General features: G+C 46.3%; 1 protein-coding gene across 1 annotated transcript in view; it reads left to right on the forward strand.

The window, feature by feature from the left end:
* Positions 1 to 18978, forward strand: part of TBC1D22B (TBC1 domain family member 22B) — a 70151-nt gene that overhangs the window by 16192 nt on the left and 34981 nt on the right. The window contains exons 2-7 of the mRNA XM_034661688.1: positions 1428 to 1484; positions 11609 to 11916; positions 14251 to 14430; positions 14962 to 15032; positions 16424 to 16552; positions 17730 to 17795. Coding sequence (XP_034517579.1) covers positions 1428 to 1484; positions 11609 to 11916; positions 14251 to 14430; positions 14962 to 15032; positions 16424 to 16552; positions 17730 to 17795 — 811 coding nt within the window. The remainder of the gene's footprint in view (positions 1 to 1427; positions 1485 to 11608; positions 11917 to 14250; positions 14431 to 14961; positions 15033 to 16423; positions 16553 to 17729; positions 17796 to 18978) is intronic.

Here is an 18978-nt window from a genome sequence, read left to right on the forward strand (position 1 = left end):
TAGTAGTTTCTTCAGGAAGGAGTCAAGGAAACCGTATTTCCTGGTTCTTACATGTTGCAGCATGTTTTTCTGTCATCTTTGGATTTGAACGACAGTTTGGCTGGATATGTAGTTATCCTCTGGTCACTCTTTTTTTTTTTTTTTATTGTGACCTATTACATGAAACAACTGTGTGATATGATAACTTGATGAATAATCACAAAGGGAACACCCTAGAAGTGAGGACCTCAGAAGCCCCCTTGTGTCTGTTCTCAATCACACGTCTCTCCTTCCCTCCAGAATAACCACATCCTTGCTTTAGGATGTTACTGCTGTGGTAGCATCCCTAGATGATATGCGTCCTTTCTGCCGGTTTTTGAAGTATTTCATACAGTATTTACTCTTGTATTACTTGCTTGCTTTGCTCAACATGATGTTTGGAAGATTCATGCACATTGTTACTTGCAGCCTTACTTTGTATGTTTACATTGCTGTATAATATTCTATGATAGGAACATATTACAGTTTTTTTTTCTGTTGGACACTTGGGTTATTTCTAGTTTTGTGCTAAAAGGAACTATAATGCTATAAATAGTTTTATATGTCTCTTGACGCACGTAAATATGTATTTCTAAGATATATTTTGAGAGCAGCCCTCTCGGGTCCCCTCCCTCTTCGGGAGCTTTACTATCACTTTACCATTGTTCAGTAAACCTTGTTTTGCTGCCCACCAAAAAAAAAGAAAGATATAGATTTGAGAATGAAAATACTGGGCTGTAAGGTATGCATATTTCATTCTTCCTGGATATGGCCAAACTGTTTTTGAAAGTGAGTTGTATCCCTTAATACCCCCACCAGCCATGAGTCAGAGTCACTTGGGTCACCCTTCCCTTGATATCTAGTGTTGCTTCACTGTCTTTTAGTCCCAGTGGTCCTTTAGGGTAGGTGATGCGCCCATTTTACAGATGAGAAGACAGGGTCAAAGTGGTCGTGTAATTTAATGCCAGTTTACAGAGGTGGCGGATGCCAGAACTGGCGTTCAAACTACGCTCTCTCTAGCTCAAAAGCCTGTTACCTTTCCATGCTGCCTTCTTTACCGATAGGACTTCCAGTGGTCAGTCATGTAAGGCGCTGAGGCCCCAGTGGAAGATGAACATTCTCCAGAGACTACTGATTCATTGTGGGGCTCGAATTCACGACCCTGAGATCAAGAGTTACACACTTTACTGACTGAGCCAGCCAAGTGCACCCAGAGACTTTTTTTTCTTTTTTTAAAAGAGCAGGTTGCTATCCTTTGGCGTGGATATAGTTGCTCTTGGAGGTAATCTGTTTCTCAAAGTCCCTTCGATTTTGTGATGCAGATGGTACTTACCGATTTTGTGATGCAGGTGGTACTTACCCAACATGTTTAGCTTCCTCACAGCTTGCTGCTTTTTTCTTGCTTTCAGCATCCAGCCTGTGTATGGAGCACAGCACCCTCCTCTGGACCCTCGGCTCACCAAAAAGTAAGTCAAGATATTGTTCCACTCAGGCATGTATTTCTTTTAAAGCTCCTGAACCTTCCCCAACTTTGTTGAAATGACAGTTTCTACTTTGATCTTTTCTAGCTTCTTCCCTACTCTATTTTGGATCAGAAGATAAGCATTCTTCTTACCTCTTAACAGTCTGTTAAATCTTCTTACCTCTAAACAGTCTGTTACTAAGTGGGAAGGTAACTCGTATCAGAGATTTTGTTTTCCTACATTGGAAGCTGGTGTATGCAGGGTTTGGTGCTGGACTCTGTTGCGGTGGAAGGATCTTTATTGATTAAATATGGTCCCCAAATTGGACGATCGATGACCTTCCTCTGGTTTCTGGGGTTCGTCGCTTCTGAATATATATAGGTCTGCCATCTTTTCCAAACTTACGTTATGAGAACGAGGGCACACAGAATATAACTGTAGGGCTGGCATTCTTCAGGTTCTTGTTTTCTCTGACACCACAAAGAAAACCAGCCATACGGTAGAGTTAAAAGTTCCCTGAGGTTATTTCTCTAGTAAAATTCTAATAAATTATTTTCAAACACAATAGAAACCCTGGTTAAATCCAAGATGTGTGGGTGTGTATTCATACCCCCAATTATCACTTTATCACTCCTTTCTCTCATGGGCCATCATTCAGCCACAGTGAATTTAAATGAGGAGATGGGTCGTCTTCTCAGATTTTCTAAGAACTTTGGGCTCTATCTCTGGGTATGCTAATCTTAGAGACTTATTTCCAGGAAAGCTGTGGTTTGTAGTGAAAGCCAGATGATTTGAGAGGTACAGGAGACCTATGTTCTCATCCTTCTGGGGCCTGTGTAATAAAATCTACCCTTTCTCCCTTCACAGTCAAGGAGGGAGTAAAGACAATGTATATTAAAATATTTTGAATAGCTACAAAAATGCTCTGTCAGATGTACATTATTGGTATTTTAATATTTAAAAAGTAACTTAGCTGAATATGTGGTGCACTTTCTGTAATTCTATCAACTCATTCCTTTTTTTTTTTTAAGATTTTATTTATTTGAGAGAGAAGGAGAGAACATGCATGGTGGTGGGGAGGGGCAGAGGGAGAGGCGGAGCAGGGACCCCAACGCGGGGCTCGATCCCTGGACCCTGGAATCGTGACCTGAGCTGAAAGCAGACACTTAACCCACTGAGCCACTGAGGCATCCTCCCAATTCATTCTTTTTGCAGTTTGGCCAGTATGTGGAAGGTATGGTCTTCTGAATTACTGTGGAAGAATTACTGCTGTTCTTTTCCGTAATACACGGTTTTTATATCAGAAACCACTAGAGCCTAAGCTCTTTGAGGGCAGGGACTTTGTGCCTGTCACCACTGTGCCCCTTAGTACCTAGAACAGCGTGTGGCTCCTCGTAGGGACTGAGTAAGCATTTATGGAATGAAGGAATGAAATCATTGCATTTACTTAGACGGTGGGCTTCTTAGTTCATACCTTGATCTCCTTAGGTGGGGGGAGCATGTTTTCTGTGAAATTCCCATTAAGTAGAATGGATTCTGTTCCTTGGTTTTACCAGTGACAGACTCTGTGGTCTGTTGGCCGGAGTAGCAGGCTCTCGTCAACAGTCTTCCCTGCCCCTGCTGCTTCTCGCTCAAGAACCATACTTTTATGCAGCTATTGAACAGGTGAAACGTCCTTAGAGCAGGTATCTGTATTAGTTTAAGCCTTTTACAAGAATTTCTTGGTAATCCCAGTGACTGGCCTACTGCGGGCTTATCTCATTGGTTCTGGCCAGTGAGATGTAAAAGAAAGTCTCCTGAAGGAAGGTACTTGGAAAAATTTTCTTGTTCGACAGAGAGATCATTTTGTGAAGAGGACCTCTTTTTGTTTCCACTGACGTTTCCTGCTTTCGAATGTGGTAGTGGGAAAATGAGATGCTGGAAGCTTTAACAGCTGCCTTGTAGCCTGAGGGAATGGCCAAACGACCTGCAGAGACACCTGCCCAAGTGCCTTGACATCATGGTCTTGACAATTTCAGCATCGTAGTTGAGTATTATGTTCCTTGTGGCCAGTTCTGTTCACAGCCAGGGTTTGCTGATTGGTAGCAGATCCATTCCAGCATATTTTATAATGGCCTTTGATAAATACATAGCTGACCTAGGAATCAGTCCGTCCACCCATACATAAGGCAGCAGAGTGTACTGTCCTGTTTCATGTTCGTGTCAGAGTCACCACACCTTGTCTGCATCCGCCACTGAGTGAGTTTGCCCTGATTCTGTATTGAGGATGGGGCTTGAGGAATATTGCCATATCCCAGACCACCAAGACACATTTTATCCACTTTTGTTTTCCCACCTATTAGTTATATAAAACCCACGAACGTTCTCACTGATCATTCAGCAGAGTTGCAATCATACTTTCAATAGAAGTAATCACTTAGCTCTGTGATTTTGGAGGAATATAATTGTCACTGAATAAATTGCTTCTCCTTTTCATGCACATGGAGGTCTGTTATTAGTACTCTGCAACATGGGACAGCATCGAGGTCTGCAGGGACCCTTTTACAATTCCAGATTGTTACTATAAAACATGTATCGCCCTTATTTTAGTACCTTTGTTGGGACATTTTTATTACTTTCTCTGCTACATGATTATCGTTCCACTTCAGACTGCCATTAATTACTGTGCGGCTAACCCCCATCACAGTGAAAGCCTTCACGCTGGGTCTGCAATCATCTAAACTGCACGAGCAGAGTGCACCATTCCCTGTCTGTACATAGTGACTTCAATTTGCCAGATTATTACCATTAGTGGTAATATTGCCTGCAATAATTTTTACAGCTCAGATGAAAGTAGTCTTACTGCTGAGTGGCCCCATTGGCCACTCGATGGTATGACAAGCTTCTCAATTTATTGTTTTCTGAATCGATAGAATATGATAGGTACTAGTTCTGAGTTACAAAGCTAGTTATTGCAATGACTGGGTTTATTTCAACGTTACTGAATACCCCCACTTGCTTCACGCCTCTTAGCGGTGTCAGACGTTGTTTTTCTTTTTCTTTGTTTTTTTTTTTTTAAGATTTTATTTATTTATTTGACAGAGAGGCAGCCAGCGAGAGAGGGAACACAAACAGGGGGAGTGGGAGAGGAAGAAGCAGGCTCCCAGCAGAGCATGGAGCCCAATGTGGGGCTTGATCCCAGGACCCTGGGATCACGCCCTGAGCCGAAGGCTGATGCTTAACGACTGAGCCACCCAGGCACCCCAGACATTGTTTTTCTAAATAAATTTGTGTCCTGTTTCTATTAAGCAAGCAGCCCTATCAGTAAAACAGTGTAATATCCTTCACATTAGTTTCCTAACCAGTAGAACCCACAGCCACTCTTGTTCAAAATATCATTTGGGGTTTGTGTTCCCGTTTAACAAGTTACCATTCACCAAACAACTCAGTTCCTCTCAGATACGCCGTTTATTACGTTTTTGTGAGTTTTAGGGTCATGTGCACTTCTTGAGTCTCTCTCTCTCTCTTTTTTTATTTCACGGCAACTTCCAAAAGTAACATTTTTTATTTTTTATTTTTATTTTATTTTATTTTATATATTTATTTATTTTGCCTCTTGTGAGTCTCTTTTTCTTCACCACTTTCTAGCTCCGTGATCTTGGGCAAATTACTTGACCTCTCTGAGCTTCAGTTTCCTCATCCATAAAATAGAAATAATAAGAGTCATGTCACAGTTGTTGTGAGGATTAAATGAGGTCTTTGCGAAAGTGCCTTCAATTTTTAATTTTTTTTAGATTTTATCTATATGTAATGTCTACACCCAACGTGGGGCTTAAGCTTTTAATGTTCCCGAGATCAAGAGTCGCACACTCCACTGACTGAACCAGCCAGCCGCCCTCAGAAGTGCTTTTTAAACTATAAATTGGCATTCAGTTGTAAGGAGGTGTGATGAAGGTGTCTGTGAGAGGCCAGCTGGGTTGTAAGGTTGGTACAGATCTGTTTAAACAATCTTGGCTAAACTTCGAGCCACACTGTATTAGGGTGCCTTGGGTTGGCTATAAATTAGTTGGGGCCCTGTTAAGATGAGGCAGCTTATAAACCAGAGGTGCCCCCAGCTAGCATTACCTGGATTAGTTTTTTGACTGTGACTCCTGATGTCAAAAGGGAAGAGAGAGACCTTCTCCAAGGACCATATTCCTAGATGTGGCTTCTTCCTGTTCTGGCCGCCAACATACACAGCCTGTTCCGTGTAGATAGGAAGTGATTGCTACAAGGCGAGAACGCTGGGGCTCTCAGCTGTGCACACTTGGGAAATTAAAGCTGTGGTGTTATGTGCTTAGTTCACTGGGCAACTGCTCCCCCCGGGCCACGGATCTTACTAGACCTCTTTTTCTAGGTAGTTTAGTTAAAAAGAGTGTATGCAGGCTCTCAGGTCACGTAGACCTAGATTTGAGCCCAGACTTTGCTGCCTGCTCATAACCTCAGTAAGCCTCAGTTTCTGAATCTGCGAATGGAAATAATAATAATAATCATGGTACCTCATAGCCTTATGAATGAGCATTAATCAGAAAATGGGTGTATATAGCAGCACAGAACCTGGCACCTAGTAAATAGCCAATACATATTAACTTTTAGGTACATGTAAATTTATATTCTCTTCTCTGGAGAGAATAGAATCAATAAACATGGAAATGCTTCAGGTTTAAATCTTCCCCCCATTGTTGCTGGTCTGTAGATTTTTCTGCTTTCTCTCGGTGGCAACCCAGTTGCCTTTTCACTCTGATATGCCTCTTTGGTTTTGTGAGTGGTTCTTACCAACCTTCTGTCCTCAGACTCCTACCCCTTTTTAGGGGGTATGAACCCCCTCCTCCTTGAAGGCCTCTTTGATGAGCACAGAGCTGACTTTTTTAACTGGTTGGTTGAACTTCGGGTTTGTGGAATAGGTATCCCTAAAATGCTTTCCAGCAGCCTCAAAATGGTCTGCTTTGAATCTCCCGTTTTTCCGTCGCAGGGAATGACAGCCTTTCCTCCTTTCTTTGCTCTTTAGTGTGTTGGAATATGTTCTTCCAATTTCTATTTGCAAAAGTCTTCATCTGAGGGAATTCCAGTTCTTAATCTTAATAGTTGACTTACACTGAATCTTCATCTGCTCCAAAAAACATAAATGAAATACTTGAAACGCATAAAAAGGTGTAAAGAAAAATATAACAGACCCTCACGTACCCACCACTCGGATGACGTACCTCTTGCATTTGTGCAGAAAGCTCCGCGTCGGCTTGTCTCCCGGTGTCGTGTTTTAATCTGGTCCAGGGTGTGAATGTGCTTCTGCCAGTGCTAATTCAGCATCCAGCCAATTCTTCCACCAGAGTTAAAATTCAGCTTCTTGATTTGATGGCTTATTTTAAAAATCCTCAAAATATCAAGAGAGTATTTAGGATGGGCTCCCAGCTGGCTCAGTCAGTAGAGCATGCAACCCTTGATCTCGGGGTCCTGAGTTCAAGCCCCACGTTGGGCATGGAGCCTACTTAAAAGGGGGGGGGGCACCTGGGTGGCCCAGCTGGTTAGGCCTCGGACTCTTGATTCTGGCTCAGGTCATGATCCTCAGGGTTGTGAGATCGAGCTCCAGGTGGGCTCCGCACTCAATGCANCAGGTGGGCCCCACACTCAATGCGGAGTCTGCTTGAGATTCTCTCTGCCCCTCTCCCAACACCCCCCACAGGCACATGTGCATGCTCTCTCTCTCTCAAAATAATAATCATAAATAAACAAATAAAAATATAAAATAAGAAAAGAGAGAGACGGGGTGCCTGGGTGGCTCAGTCGTTAAGCATCTGCCCTCAGCTCAGGACGTTATCCCGGAGTCCTGGGATCGAGCCCTGCATCGGGCTACCTGCTCCGCTGGGAGCCTGCTTCTTCCTCTCCCACTCCCCCTGCTTATGTTCCCTCTCTCTCTGGCTGTGTCTCTCTCTGTCAAATAAATAAAATAAAATCTTAAAAAAAGAAGAAAAGAAAAGAGAGAGACAGTATTTAGGAAACATCAACAGAAAAAAACCGTAGTGAACCTACTGTTTGGTGTCCAGAGCACTCCGCATCACTCTGCTGGGCTCGTCACATGCAGTCTTGAGGTGAATGTTGCCTCCAAAGAGGAGAACAACAATAGCCATGGACTCCTATGCAGTATTTTACTGATGACGGATCTTACACACCTGCCTATTTGTTCTTTTTTTTTTTTTAAAGATTTTATTTATTTGTTTGACAAGAGAGCATAAGCAGGGGAAGCGGAAGGCAGAGGGAGAGAAGACGCAGGTTCCCCACTGAGGAGGGAGCCCACCTGAGGCAGGGCTTGATCCCAGAACCCTGGGATCATGACCTGAGCCAAAGGCAGATGCTTCACCGACTGAGCCACCCAGGCACCCCTGCCTGTTTGTTCTTGACAGTGGACCCTCTGAGGTGTGTACTGCAGGCAGTGGGTCCTACGTCCCCCTCGACGTAGGAGAAGTGGGCATGGTGACGAGCCCAGAATATGCAGCCTCACCAGATCTGCGGAAGAGTTATCTGCCTCTTCTGGCTCACAGACGGATATTTGACAGCAGATATTCACAACGTGTTGCCCCAGTTTTATTTTCTTTGATTTGAGCTCTTGCTTATTTCTGATTGTTCATTCGGTAAGTTTATAAGTACTCTCACTTTGGGGATTGCTGAAAGCCAACAACCTTATCCACTGGTTAATAAAAATAATACGCTCACTGTAGAAAACATGAATAATTCAGAGACCTATAAAAATGAAGTCAAATATCACTTATAACTCCACAGCCTGGTGATAAGCACTGTTAACATTTTTGATGTATTTTCTTTCTGGCCTTTTCTATGCATATACTTTTTAAAAATTTTTATTTATTTATTTGAGAGAGAGAATGAGAGAGAGAGAGCATGGGGAGGCATGTCAGAGGGAGAAGCAGACTCCCCGCTGAGCAGGGAGTCTGACACGGGACTCGATCCCAGGACCCCGGGATCATGACCTGAGCCGAAGGCAGATGCTTAACCAACTGAGCCATCCAGGTGCCCACTTTTTTTTTTAATACAGAGATTATAAAAATATATTTTTTGATTCTAATTTTCACTTTATTGAGATCATTTTCTAGTGTTATTAAATAACCTGTAAGATGTGCTTTTCAGTGGCATTGTAACATTTTGCCTGGTGGCTGAACTATAATTTATTTAATCATTTCCAATTTCTAGATGTTTATGTTGTTTTCAATTTTTAACCAAAATAAGTAACATCATGATAAACTGCCTTAGAACCTCTTTCACCTTCCGGTTATTTTGTTAGGGTCAGAGATTATGAACTATTTTAGGGCTTATGGCATATATGTTGCCAGATGTTTTCCAGAAGGCTGTACAGTATTATCCCCCCCCACCCCCGGTATCAGATGGTGGTCCCACTGCACCTTAGTCAACACTGAGGAGAACACTCTTTAGATCTTTGCTAACTGAGCAGGTGGAAAATGGTATTTTGTTTCCATCACATTTGAACTGCTATATCATGTAATCTAGTTTTCTCTCCTGTATTTTGTGTGATGTCTTTTCTTCCTTTACTCTGTGTGAGACCAGTGTTTGACAGTAATGCCTCAGTAAAATCTTACTCCTTTTCTGATGCTAATAGTAGGAACGTTCAAATGAGCTGTGAGTTATCAGACTGTGTTCATTAATGTTAGTAACCCTATCTTTCAGAATAAGCATTGGACTCCTCTAGGGAGATGAGATGGGTTATTAGACCACCCACTCTGCCCCGAAGGAAGAAACAGCTCCTGGAAATGGGGAAGCTTCTGCTCTTCTGGCAGAGCCTTGTTTCCCTGCTAGAGTCACTGTGCGTTGCTGGAGGAAACAGAGGCATTTAACGATGTCTTTACTCCAGTGCATTCCAGTCCCCAGGTGTAAATTTATACGAGTTTGGGGTTCGAGGGATGTTAGACAAGACTGAGTTAGAAGTGTCCCAACCAGCACCCAACTCTTGGTTTTAGGTCACGATCTCAGGGTCATGAGATCGAGCCCTGAGTCGGGCTCTCCCTCTCCTCCTGCCCCTCCCACAATGTGCACCTGGGTGTGTGTGTGCGCGCGCGCGCGCGCTTGGGCTCTTTCTTTCTCTCTCTCTCTCTCTCAAATAAATAAATAAACCCTTTAAAAAAAGAAGAAATGTTCCCAACCACATAGTCCCCTGGATCCAGAATAAGGGACCACAGACGTTAATGGGGAGACGTAAAGAGGAAAAGGTCAGGAAAGTAGGAATGGTCTGCATGAGTCTCAGAACTAGGCTCTCTTTCATCAGTGAGTTAATCTGGTATTTCCCAAACTTTAGTCATGTACCAACTTTACAGTTTTTTTTTGCCACAGTCTATACTATTATTTACCAAATGCATTTTTAAAAATGAACTTTTTAAAAAATTCAATTAGATTTATATTTTATTATTATTTATTTCTTTTTCTAAAAGATTTTATTTATTTGACAGAGAGAGGGGGAGCACTCAAGAAGGGGGAGCAGCAAGCAGAGGGAGAGGGAGAAGCAGGCTCTTTGTAGAGCAGGGAGCCTGATGTGGGGCTCGATCCCAGGACCCTGGGATCATGACCTGGGCTGAAGGCAGATGTGTAACCGACTGAGCCACCCAGGTGACCCTATTTTATTTTTTTAAGGATTTTATTTTTAAGTAATCGCTACACCCAATGTGGGGCTCGAACTCACAACCCCGAGATGAAGAGTCACGTGACCTACCAACTGAGCCAGCCAGGCGCCCCAGATTTATATTTTATTTTATTTTATTTTTTAAAGATTTTATTTATTTATTCAACAGAGACAGAGACAGCCAGCGAGAAAGGGAACACAAGCAGGAGGAATGGGAGAGGAAGAAGCAGGCTCATAGCAGAGGAGCCTGATATGGGGCTCGATCCCATAATGCTGGGATCACGCCCTGAGCCGAAGGCAGACGCTTAACTGCTGTGCCACCCAGGTGCCCCCCAGATTTATATTTTAAAGTAAACCTTATCACTTCTGTAAATTAGAAGTAGAAAGCCAGTTATCATATGCCAAAAATGGAAAGTAACTTTAAAAAAGCAAACACAGTGAAAAACAAAACAATCTTTTTTTTTTTTTTTTTTTTAGATTTTATTTATTTATTTGTCAGAGGGAGAGAGAACACAAGCAGGGGGAGCGGCAATCAGAGGGAGAAGCAGGCTCTCTGCTGAGCAAGGAGCCGGATGCGGAACTCGGTCCCAGGACCCTGGGGTCATGACCTGAGCTAAAGGCAGACGCTAACTGAGCCACCAAGGCATCTCAAAACAATCTTATTAATAAAATTCTAAGCCAGCCGATGTTGCTTGCAAATATGTTGAGGCTGCCCTCTCTTTGTTAAAAAATAGTCCTAAAGACTGAGTAGCACCAAATGAGACCGTCTTCTCTAGACTAGCAGAAGGGCTTTCACAGAATGAAAAAGGAACAGCTCGTTCATTCTGGAACTCAGTGTTTAATGCTGCATATGGACTACCTAAAATTATCTCTGGCTCTGCCAGTGGTTTATGTTCTACTCTAAGCAATAGTTTAGGTTATGTCGCCATGAGAGATTAACTCTGGAATCTCAGTGGATTGATACAACAAAGGTTTCTTCCTTGCTCATGCTACATGTCCGAAGTGGAGGTGAGTGGGAGAGGAGGGCAGGCCACGCTCTACACAGCCACTCTGTTTCCCTGGTGAGGGAAGTGCCACCCTCTGGTTCCCTGCCAGTCACCAGGATAGAAGAAAGCTTATAGAGAGAACTCACACCCATTCTTGTCTGCTTTGACTTGGCAGTAATTACCTCACTTCTCTCCTCAGCCCATTGGCTGGGACTAGTCATCCGGCCTCACCTAAGTGCAAGGGGGCTGGGAAATACGGAGGAGCACGTGGGATACTGGGAGCATTGCGGTCTTCACTACATCTGTCTCTGTAGCGTAGTGTTGGTCCAGATGCATGTAGATGAGGAAAGGGTACGAGTGTTTTTTTGTTTGAAAAAGGAGAAGACTGCGTATGAGGTAGTTGGGCATACTGTTAATGCTACGCCAGTGAAAGGTGGTCAGATGTGTCCGATCATTCCTTGGTGATGATGTCTCCTTTCTTAAAGCTTCATCAAAGAACGGTCCAAAGTCAACGCTGTTCCTTTGAAGAATAAGAAGGCCTCCAGTTTCCATGAGTTTGCCCGGAATACCAGTGATGCTTGGGACATTGGCGATGATGAGGAAGAGGACTTTTCCTCACCTTCTTTCCAAACTCTAAACTCAAAAGTTGCTCTGGCAACCGCAGCCCAAGTCCTGGAAAACCACAGCAAGCTGAGGGTGAAACCAGAACGTTCCCAGTCAACAACATCCGATGTTCCTGCCAGCTACAAGGTCATAAAGTCCAGCAGTGACGCTCAGCTGTCCAGAAATTCCAGTAAGTCCATCCTGCTCCCCTCCATAGCGTTAGCCTTTTTAGCAGAGTGTATTCTAAATAAACAGTTTTTCTTTAGGACATCACTCAGATCTTTCATTGGGTGATAAACGTGAAAGCTCAAGCCTGTCGTCCTTCAGTGACCTCGTGGGTCATAGTCTGTCCTTGCTCCTCTCACCCGATGGCTCCCTGGGGCTTCAGTTCCTGACACCCAGTGTTGCCTGCCCTTCTCTTCTTCCTTTCCCTGTGGCGCGCTCCCAAACTTTTGCAGTTTGGTTGCTTCACATTGCTTTAGACGCGGTCAGGTTTAAGAATATTGTCTAATGTATGTGAAGCTGGTCCTGGCTGAATTCCACAGACGTCTGACACTGCTGGTTGGCCTCCTCAGCTCTGGGGAGCAGCCACGAGTATAGGGCTGACTTTTTCCTGTTCCCAAGGGCCGGAGAACGTGTGCCTGAGGGCTCTGTGTCACAGCTCCCTGCCCATCAGGTTGGGTGGGGCGCGAGGAGAAACCCCTCCTGTTTCTTTTGTTCAGCAAACGGTCAAGGTGATGGTGGCTTTATCCGATGTTTGGGGACTGTGATGTACTCTTCTAAGTGTCCATGGCTGTGTGTAATATTGCCCTAAGGGGTTTTATGGAAGCTAGTTATTCTGAGCTGGAGAGGGAAGTGTCATCATTCCAGTGAAAGTTAGGACCGCTGACTGGTAAAGGGTGAAAAGGAAGGGGACGAACAGCAGAGCCCTGGAGTGTGTCCTGACTTGTGTTCTGAGGGAGCAACTTCTACAGTTTCAGAATAAGCACGTGGTCGTAAAATTAGGCCGTAATGCCTTTAAAGTATTCCACAGCCGCTTTCCATCACTGACTCGGGCCCCAGCTTGAACGTTCAGGGCCGTGCCCACATGGCGTTCGCTGTTAGCTGACAGAGCGGCCATAGCTGTAGGCTCTTGGAAGGGTCTGTGTGCTGTGACTGAGGGTCTCCAAGGGTCCCAGTGTGAGGAAGGCCCCCGCCACAGCCCCTAATGAAGGTGCTACGCTTGTGCAGCCAGGACCATCCAGAACATTCCCCATATGAGGTCCCCTCCTGTGAGCATCTGTTAATCTGTGATGTCAGAGCTGCATACATCACTCTCAACTCTGTGGTGTGTGGTGCATGTTTTCTAGGCCCCACGTGACACCCCAGCCGAATACCCTGTGGCAGTCAGTTCCGTCAGCCCTCTAGTTGTGCGGGTTGTGGAGTGTTCATCATTTAATTCTTGTTGTGACTGCTGCTTTTTAATGCCCAGACAGTGGAAGAATATGAAACAGCCGTGCAAGGACCGTGAGAATTTAAAACTGAGTTTTCTTTGGGGTAGTAAAATAAATAAGTGTTTTTGGAGGCAGACGGACCTAAGGTGGCATCTCAGGTCTCACTAGCAAATCACTGTTAACCTCTCTGAGCTGTCGTTTCTTCATCCGTAAAGGAGTGCCGAACCCCTGCCAGATGTTGTAAGAATCAGATGAGCGATCCTAGGTAAATGTGACCAGCCTGATGTCTTATACATAGTAAGAACTCAAGAAATGTCAGTCCTGCACCACTCATCTCTTCTGCCTACCATCCAGGTTAGAAATGTCTAGAACCAGACGTACGGTTCTGTTCAAGTCTGTGTTCCTGTTATTTTAGTCACATCCCAGCAGAATCAAAAGCTGGTTCCTCTTGGTGGGAAACATGAGAGCACAGAGAAACTTGAACCCCCGTAAACAGGATTGCCTCGGGCCAGAGCTTCTCGCCTGGTGTGCAGGGCCCATGGATGGGCCGAGAACAAGTTAGAGTTGCGCCATGGCTTTTGATCCTCTCAGCCCATGGGGCCGCTGCGTGGGGCCTGGGGTTTCAGGCCCGCAGCCACCTGTTTTTGTCACTCGTGCTTTCCTGTGTCATTTCTCCTGTGTTTTCTGATGGGGAAAGGGAAGGCAAACACTGCCTTAGCCTCTGTTGCCCCCAGAGTCAATATTAGGTGTCAAGGAATGTTCTAAGTTGAGGTAGAAAGAAAACATCTGATTTCCCTCTGGAGTTGCAAAGAAGTTCTCAATGTTGCTATGGTATCCGGAGTCTCTGTCGCCACGTAAGCCACCTTGCTGGGATGTGATTAAAACATGGCCTTTCCTCTGGGCAGATGTCTGGAGCGCAGCTGGCTTTGTGTCCCCAGCCGCCCCTCAGGGGGTACCTTCAGGCAGCGTGCCTTCACCTGAACCACGGCACAGACGTGGCTCTGGCCGAGGGGCCAGTACCAAACAGCCAGCGCAGGGCTCCTCCGAGTCCGTGTTCCACACGCTGCCTGGTCTCTCCTTCATTATCGCAGGTGATACATGCTTGAGGAACCCACTCCACAAACAGCAGTCACTCCCTCTCCGACCCATCATCCCCCTGGTTGCCCGCATCTCAGACCAGAATGCGTCTGGGGCACCCCCGATGACTGTCCGGGAGAAAACTCGCCTAGAAAAATTCCGTCAGCTTCTCTCGAGCCACAACACTGACTTAGGTGAGTCCCCGTGAGCCCCTGGGCAAGGTAGGAGCTCTTGGTGACTGGAATTCTCACAGAGAGACCTGGAAGCTATTGCTCTTTATTCCTTCTTTTACTTTTCCAGCATCTCCTGACCTGGTGCCCATTGCAGTGACATGCAGGTATTAAGTCAGGAGTACGTTACCAGAGATTAGGGACCAAATTAGGGGGGACTGGATTCTGTGGCCCGTAGACCATAGTGCAACTACTCTGGCTTTGGTGTCCCTTACTCAAGGCAATTCTGACTGAAATCCACACTCACCGGCCTTCCTTTCCCCTCTCAGTCTGATCTCCGAGCTGACTGCATCACCACTGCGGGGCCGTGTCTTGGCCATTTGGCTGCTCGGGGCTGCTGTTGGGGCTTTTTCCCTGTGCTTGTCGTAGCCGCTGCTGCTGCTGGTGGTGGTGGTCTTTCCTGAATGGTGGGAGGAGTCAGGCGGCGCCGGCTGAGCTTTGTGTTAGGGCCTCGGTGGGAAGAGCTAACCCAACACAGCTGTTATCTGTTTGCAGATGAACTGAGGAAGTGTAGCTGGCCAGGGGTTCCCAGGGAGGTTCGACCTGTAACCTGGAGACTCCTGTCGGTGAGTTCTACCCACTGTGTAGAGAAGCGTGAGCCTCACACAGCCCTTCTTACCTGACGAGGTTAGTCTGGGCACATTCATCTTACTGCATAGACTTCTCCAGTCCCACTGGGTACGGCAGATCTGTGGCACTGTCCTCTTATTTCTGTGCGTGAAGAAACACACTCTTGCAAGCTTACCCACACACATATAGAAGAACACTGCCTTTCCCTATGGTCACAATCTCACGTTCTCCACACCAGGGAGAAAGAGGGTAATGAGCTGGGGATCCCAGCACTTGTTTGGGCCAGCTCCCACATTCCCTGGACTTTCCTCCTTTTCCAGTAGGAATAACCAAAGCAGTAGAAAGCCAGTCTGTGGCCGGGAAGGGCTGCGATGTGGGCCTCCCTCAGAAGCCTGCACTAGTCCTGCTTTCACTGAGGACAGAGCACTGGGCCAGCCCCTGGGTTAAGGACACTAGGATTTCCTGAGCCGGTCCCATCCATTCATTCTCCTAGTAAGGCATGATTAAGGGCCTGCTGTTTGCCAGGCGTGATGCCAGCTGGCATGTGCAACATGAATATAGCAACAGTCCTTGCTCTCCAGGCACTGGTCGCGGGACGTAGTAGATAAATGTCTGCGAGAGGAAGGGCCTCTCTCCTGAATGCTCCCCCACCTCCCAGTCCCGCAACCGTGTTATCACTGCCTAGGCCACTTCTAGGAAGGGCAATGCAATGCAGAGTAGATTTGGTGAGAATGGAGGGGGAGCAGGAGATGGAAGGACAGAGTGGGATCGAGACCAGGGCTGAGAAGGGAAATTGGCCTGGAGCTTTGGCGAGGCAGAGGCCACCACCAGGAATTCTGTGTCTGTGCCTCGTCACTGCTATGTCACAGATTCCATTCAGCTTCCTAAGCTGGGAGTTCTGACGGGTACCGTGGGAAAGATTATGTGACTGGGCACAGACCTACACGGCACGCCGCTGAGATGTGTCATCGAGGTGGCTGTATTGCTGGGATTCTCAGACGTATTACCTTGCACACATGCAGCCCTCAGAGGCCCTGACTTGGGTCCAGTGCCCTCCCGTTGACCTACATTCGTTGCTTTGCCGAGCCAACTCCGGGAGCTCTGGAGTGCTCGCCGGCGGAATGTGCTCCACACGCAGTGCCGGGCCGCGGGGATGAATAACCCTGGGAAAGCGGGCCTGGCTTCCCCTGCCCACGTGTGGGGCTCGTTGAAGGAGGAGAGGGCAAGCACTGGGTGGCCAGACCCAAGAAGGGATGAGTCTTGTCCTCTTGGCAGTTGTCCTTCCACTCCTTCGACAGTATCCAAGCCACTCCTCGGGCTAAAATAAAAAATTAAGGATTCATCCAACCACCGTGTGTCCCCATCTGACCAGCAGTCCTGTCTGTAGGGCTATCTCCCAGCAAACACCGAGAGGAGGAAGTTGACTCTGCAGCGGAAGCGGGAGGAATATTTTGGCTTCATTGAGCAGTATTACGACTCGCGAAATGAGGAACATCACCAGGATACCTACCGGCAGGTACGTGCATCACCTTGTTCGGTTTCTAGTCCTGATCTTCAGATGTGTCTCCTGGGAGTACTGCCCTGGTGTCTTCAGGCTGGTGTGCTGGTTAAGAATTAAATTTATTCCCACAACTGCTTCCCCTCTTTCTAATTAGTAGCTCTGATTTTAGCCATTTTAAATAGATTTTTTTTTTTTTTGGCACTAATCACTGGCAGGGCTCTTCTAACTTTAATGTGCATACCAATCACCTAGGAACTTAAAACGCAGATTCTGATTCAGTGGGTCTAGGGTGAGACCTTCACTTTGAGCAAACTCTCAGATGGGGCCAATGCGACTGGTCCCCAGACTGCAAATAGTAAGGGTCACGGGGCACAGAGTGAAAGATGAGCTTGCCCAGGAGTGGTCCAGTCCCTCTGGACTGTGTGACATTAGTCTGTCCTCCCGGCAGCTGCAGCGCCTTCTCAGTGTCTGTGTCTGTCTGTCTGTCTGCTGGAGCAGTAGTTACCAGCGGGCTCGGCAGGAAGTGTGCCATCATCCTCCTAGCGGTCCCCACAGCCTGCCGAAAGAGGAGGGGAGGATGAAGGGAGAGGGGGGAAAGACCGGGTGCTGGCAGCTGTCCTCAGCAAGCCTCGGGAACTAAAGCAGCTTCTGCCGCTGCCGACACAGTCCTTGGGGTCGTTAGCCTGGGCACTGAGACATCCTGAAGCTGAAACCAGCCGTAGTGACCTCTTTGGTGACAGAAGTGAGGACTTTCAGTGCCAGCTACCGAAGGCCAGCGCCCCCAGCTTCCCTGAGCCCTTCCAGTCCTCGGCAACTGTTGATGAGTGAGATTCTGAAGGAGGGGGACCCATTTTGATCGTACCTGTTGAGTAAGAGGCAGCCCAGAGTGAAACAGACTCCAGAGCAAGAGGAAAAAGCGGTTGATCCTCGTAGGTTGTGAAGTCTGTTGCTAGTCGATGTGAGTGGTTTATTTGGGGAGGTTTCCTCACTTTCCATAAGCTATTGCTCTCATGGAAACGTACTGCAAATGGACAGGTGGGTTTCAGTAGACTTGTTTGGTGTGTCTGTCAGTTCTTTCTAAATATAAAATGTGCTCTCACTCTAACTCCCCAGGTTCCCAGTTCCTAAGAAAATAACTTCTCAAAGGAACAAACTGGCATTTGTGTTTTCAGACCTGACTTCTCTTTTTCAGATTCACATTGACATTCCAAGGACAAATCCTCTCATTCCGTTGTTCCAGCAGCCACTTGTACAGGAGGTGAGGGAAGTCCTGAATGTTCTGGGCCCTTCTCCCCCGTAACCGCCGCGGCACCTGCTCTGCATGGCTGTGCCCTAGCCTTCCCTCCACCTCTGGGCAGGTTTACGGCCGATCGTGGTAATGCCTCATGTTCAGATACGGAGCTGTGGTCCTTGCAGAGCATCCTTGGGCTTTCCCATCTGCTCTTCTTAACAAACCTGTGGGCCAGGTAGCGCTTTGAGAGGTTAAGGGAATTACCCCTGCCTGGTAATAGAATGAAGACTAGAACTCGCACCTTAGAACTCCTAGTCCTGTGTTTGCTCTACTTTTTCAAGCTGGGGTGGTGGTTGGTTTTTGTTGTGGTAAGTAAACATAACATGAAACGTTCCGTTTTAGCCATTTTCAAATGCACAGTTTCAATGCCATTAAATACATTCATACTTGTATAGCCGTCACCACCACCCATCACAAGGACTTCTTTCCATCTTCCCAACCTGAAGCTCTGTACCTATTAAACAATAATCCTTCCTTCCCCAGCAACCACCATCCTACTTTCTGTCTCTGTGAATTTGAATATTTCCAGTACTTCAAATAAGTAGGATCATACAATGTCCTTATGTTACTGGCTTATTTCACTTGGCATAATATCTTCAGGGTTCATCCGTGCTGTAGCGTGTGTCAGAATTTTCTTCCTTTTGAAACTGAATAATATTCCTTGTGTGTGTATAATATGTATTGTTAATCCAGTCATCCATCCACGGACAATTGGGTTGCTTCCCCCTTTTGGGTATTGTGAATAACACCGCTGTGAACATGCGTGTGCACATACCTGCTTGAGTCTCTGGTTTAAATCCTTTTGGGTGCGCCCAGGAGTTGAATTAGTAGTGATAGCAGGAGACCTAACAGGTTACTGAAACACATGGAAGGTCAGTGGGACTTTTTTTTTTTTTAAAGATTTTATTTATTTATGCGACAGAGATAGAGACAGCCAGCGAGAGAGGGAACACAAGCAGGAGGAGTGGGAGAGGAAGAAGCAGGCTCATAACGGAGGAGCCTGATATGGGGCTCGATCCCACAACGCCGGGATCACACGCTGAGCCGAAGGCAGACGCTTAACTGCCGTGCCACCCAGGCGCCCCTATTATTTTTTGACCAAGCAGTGATTATAACCTCGTTGAGATTAGGGATTTCCTTCGCAGCTTCA

Source organism: Ailuropoda melanoleuca, chromosome 5, assembly GCF_002007445.2.
Source record: "Ailuropoda melanoleuca isolate Jingjing chromosome 5, ASM200744v2, whole genome shotgun sequence".
Classification (NCBI taxonomy): Eukaryota; Metazoa; Chordata; class Mammalia; order Carnivora; family Ursidae; genus Ailuropoda; species Ailuropoda melanoleuca.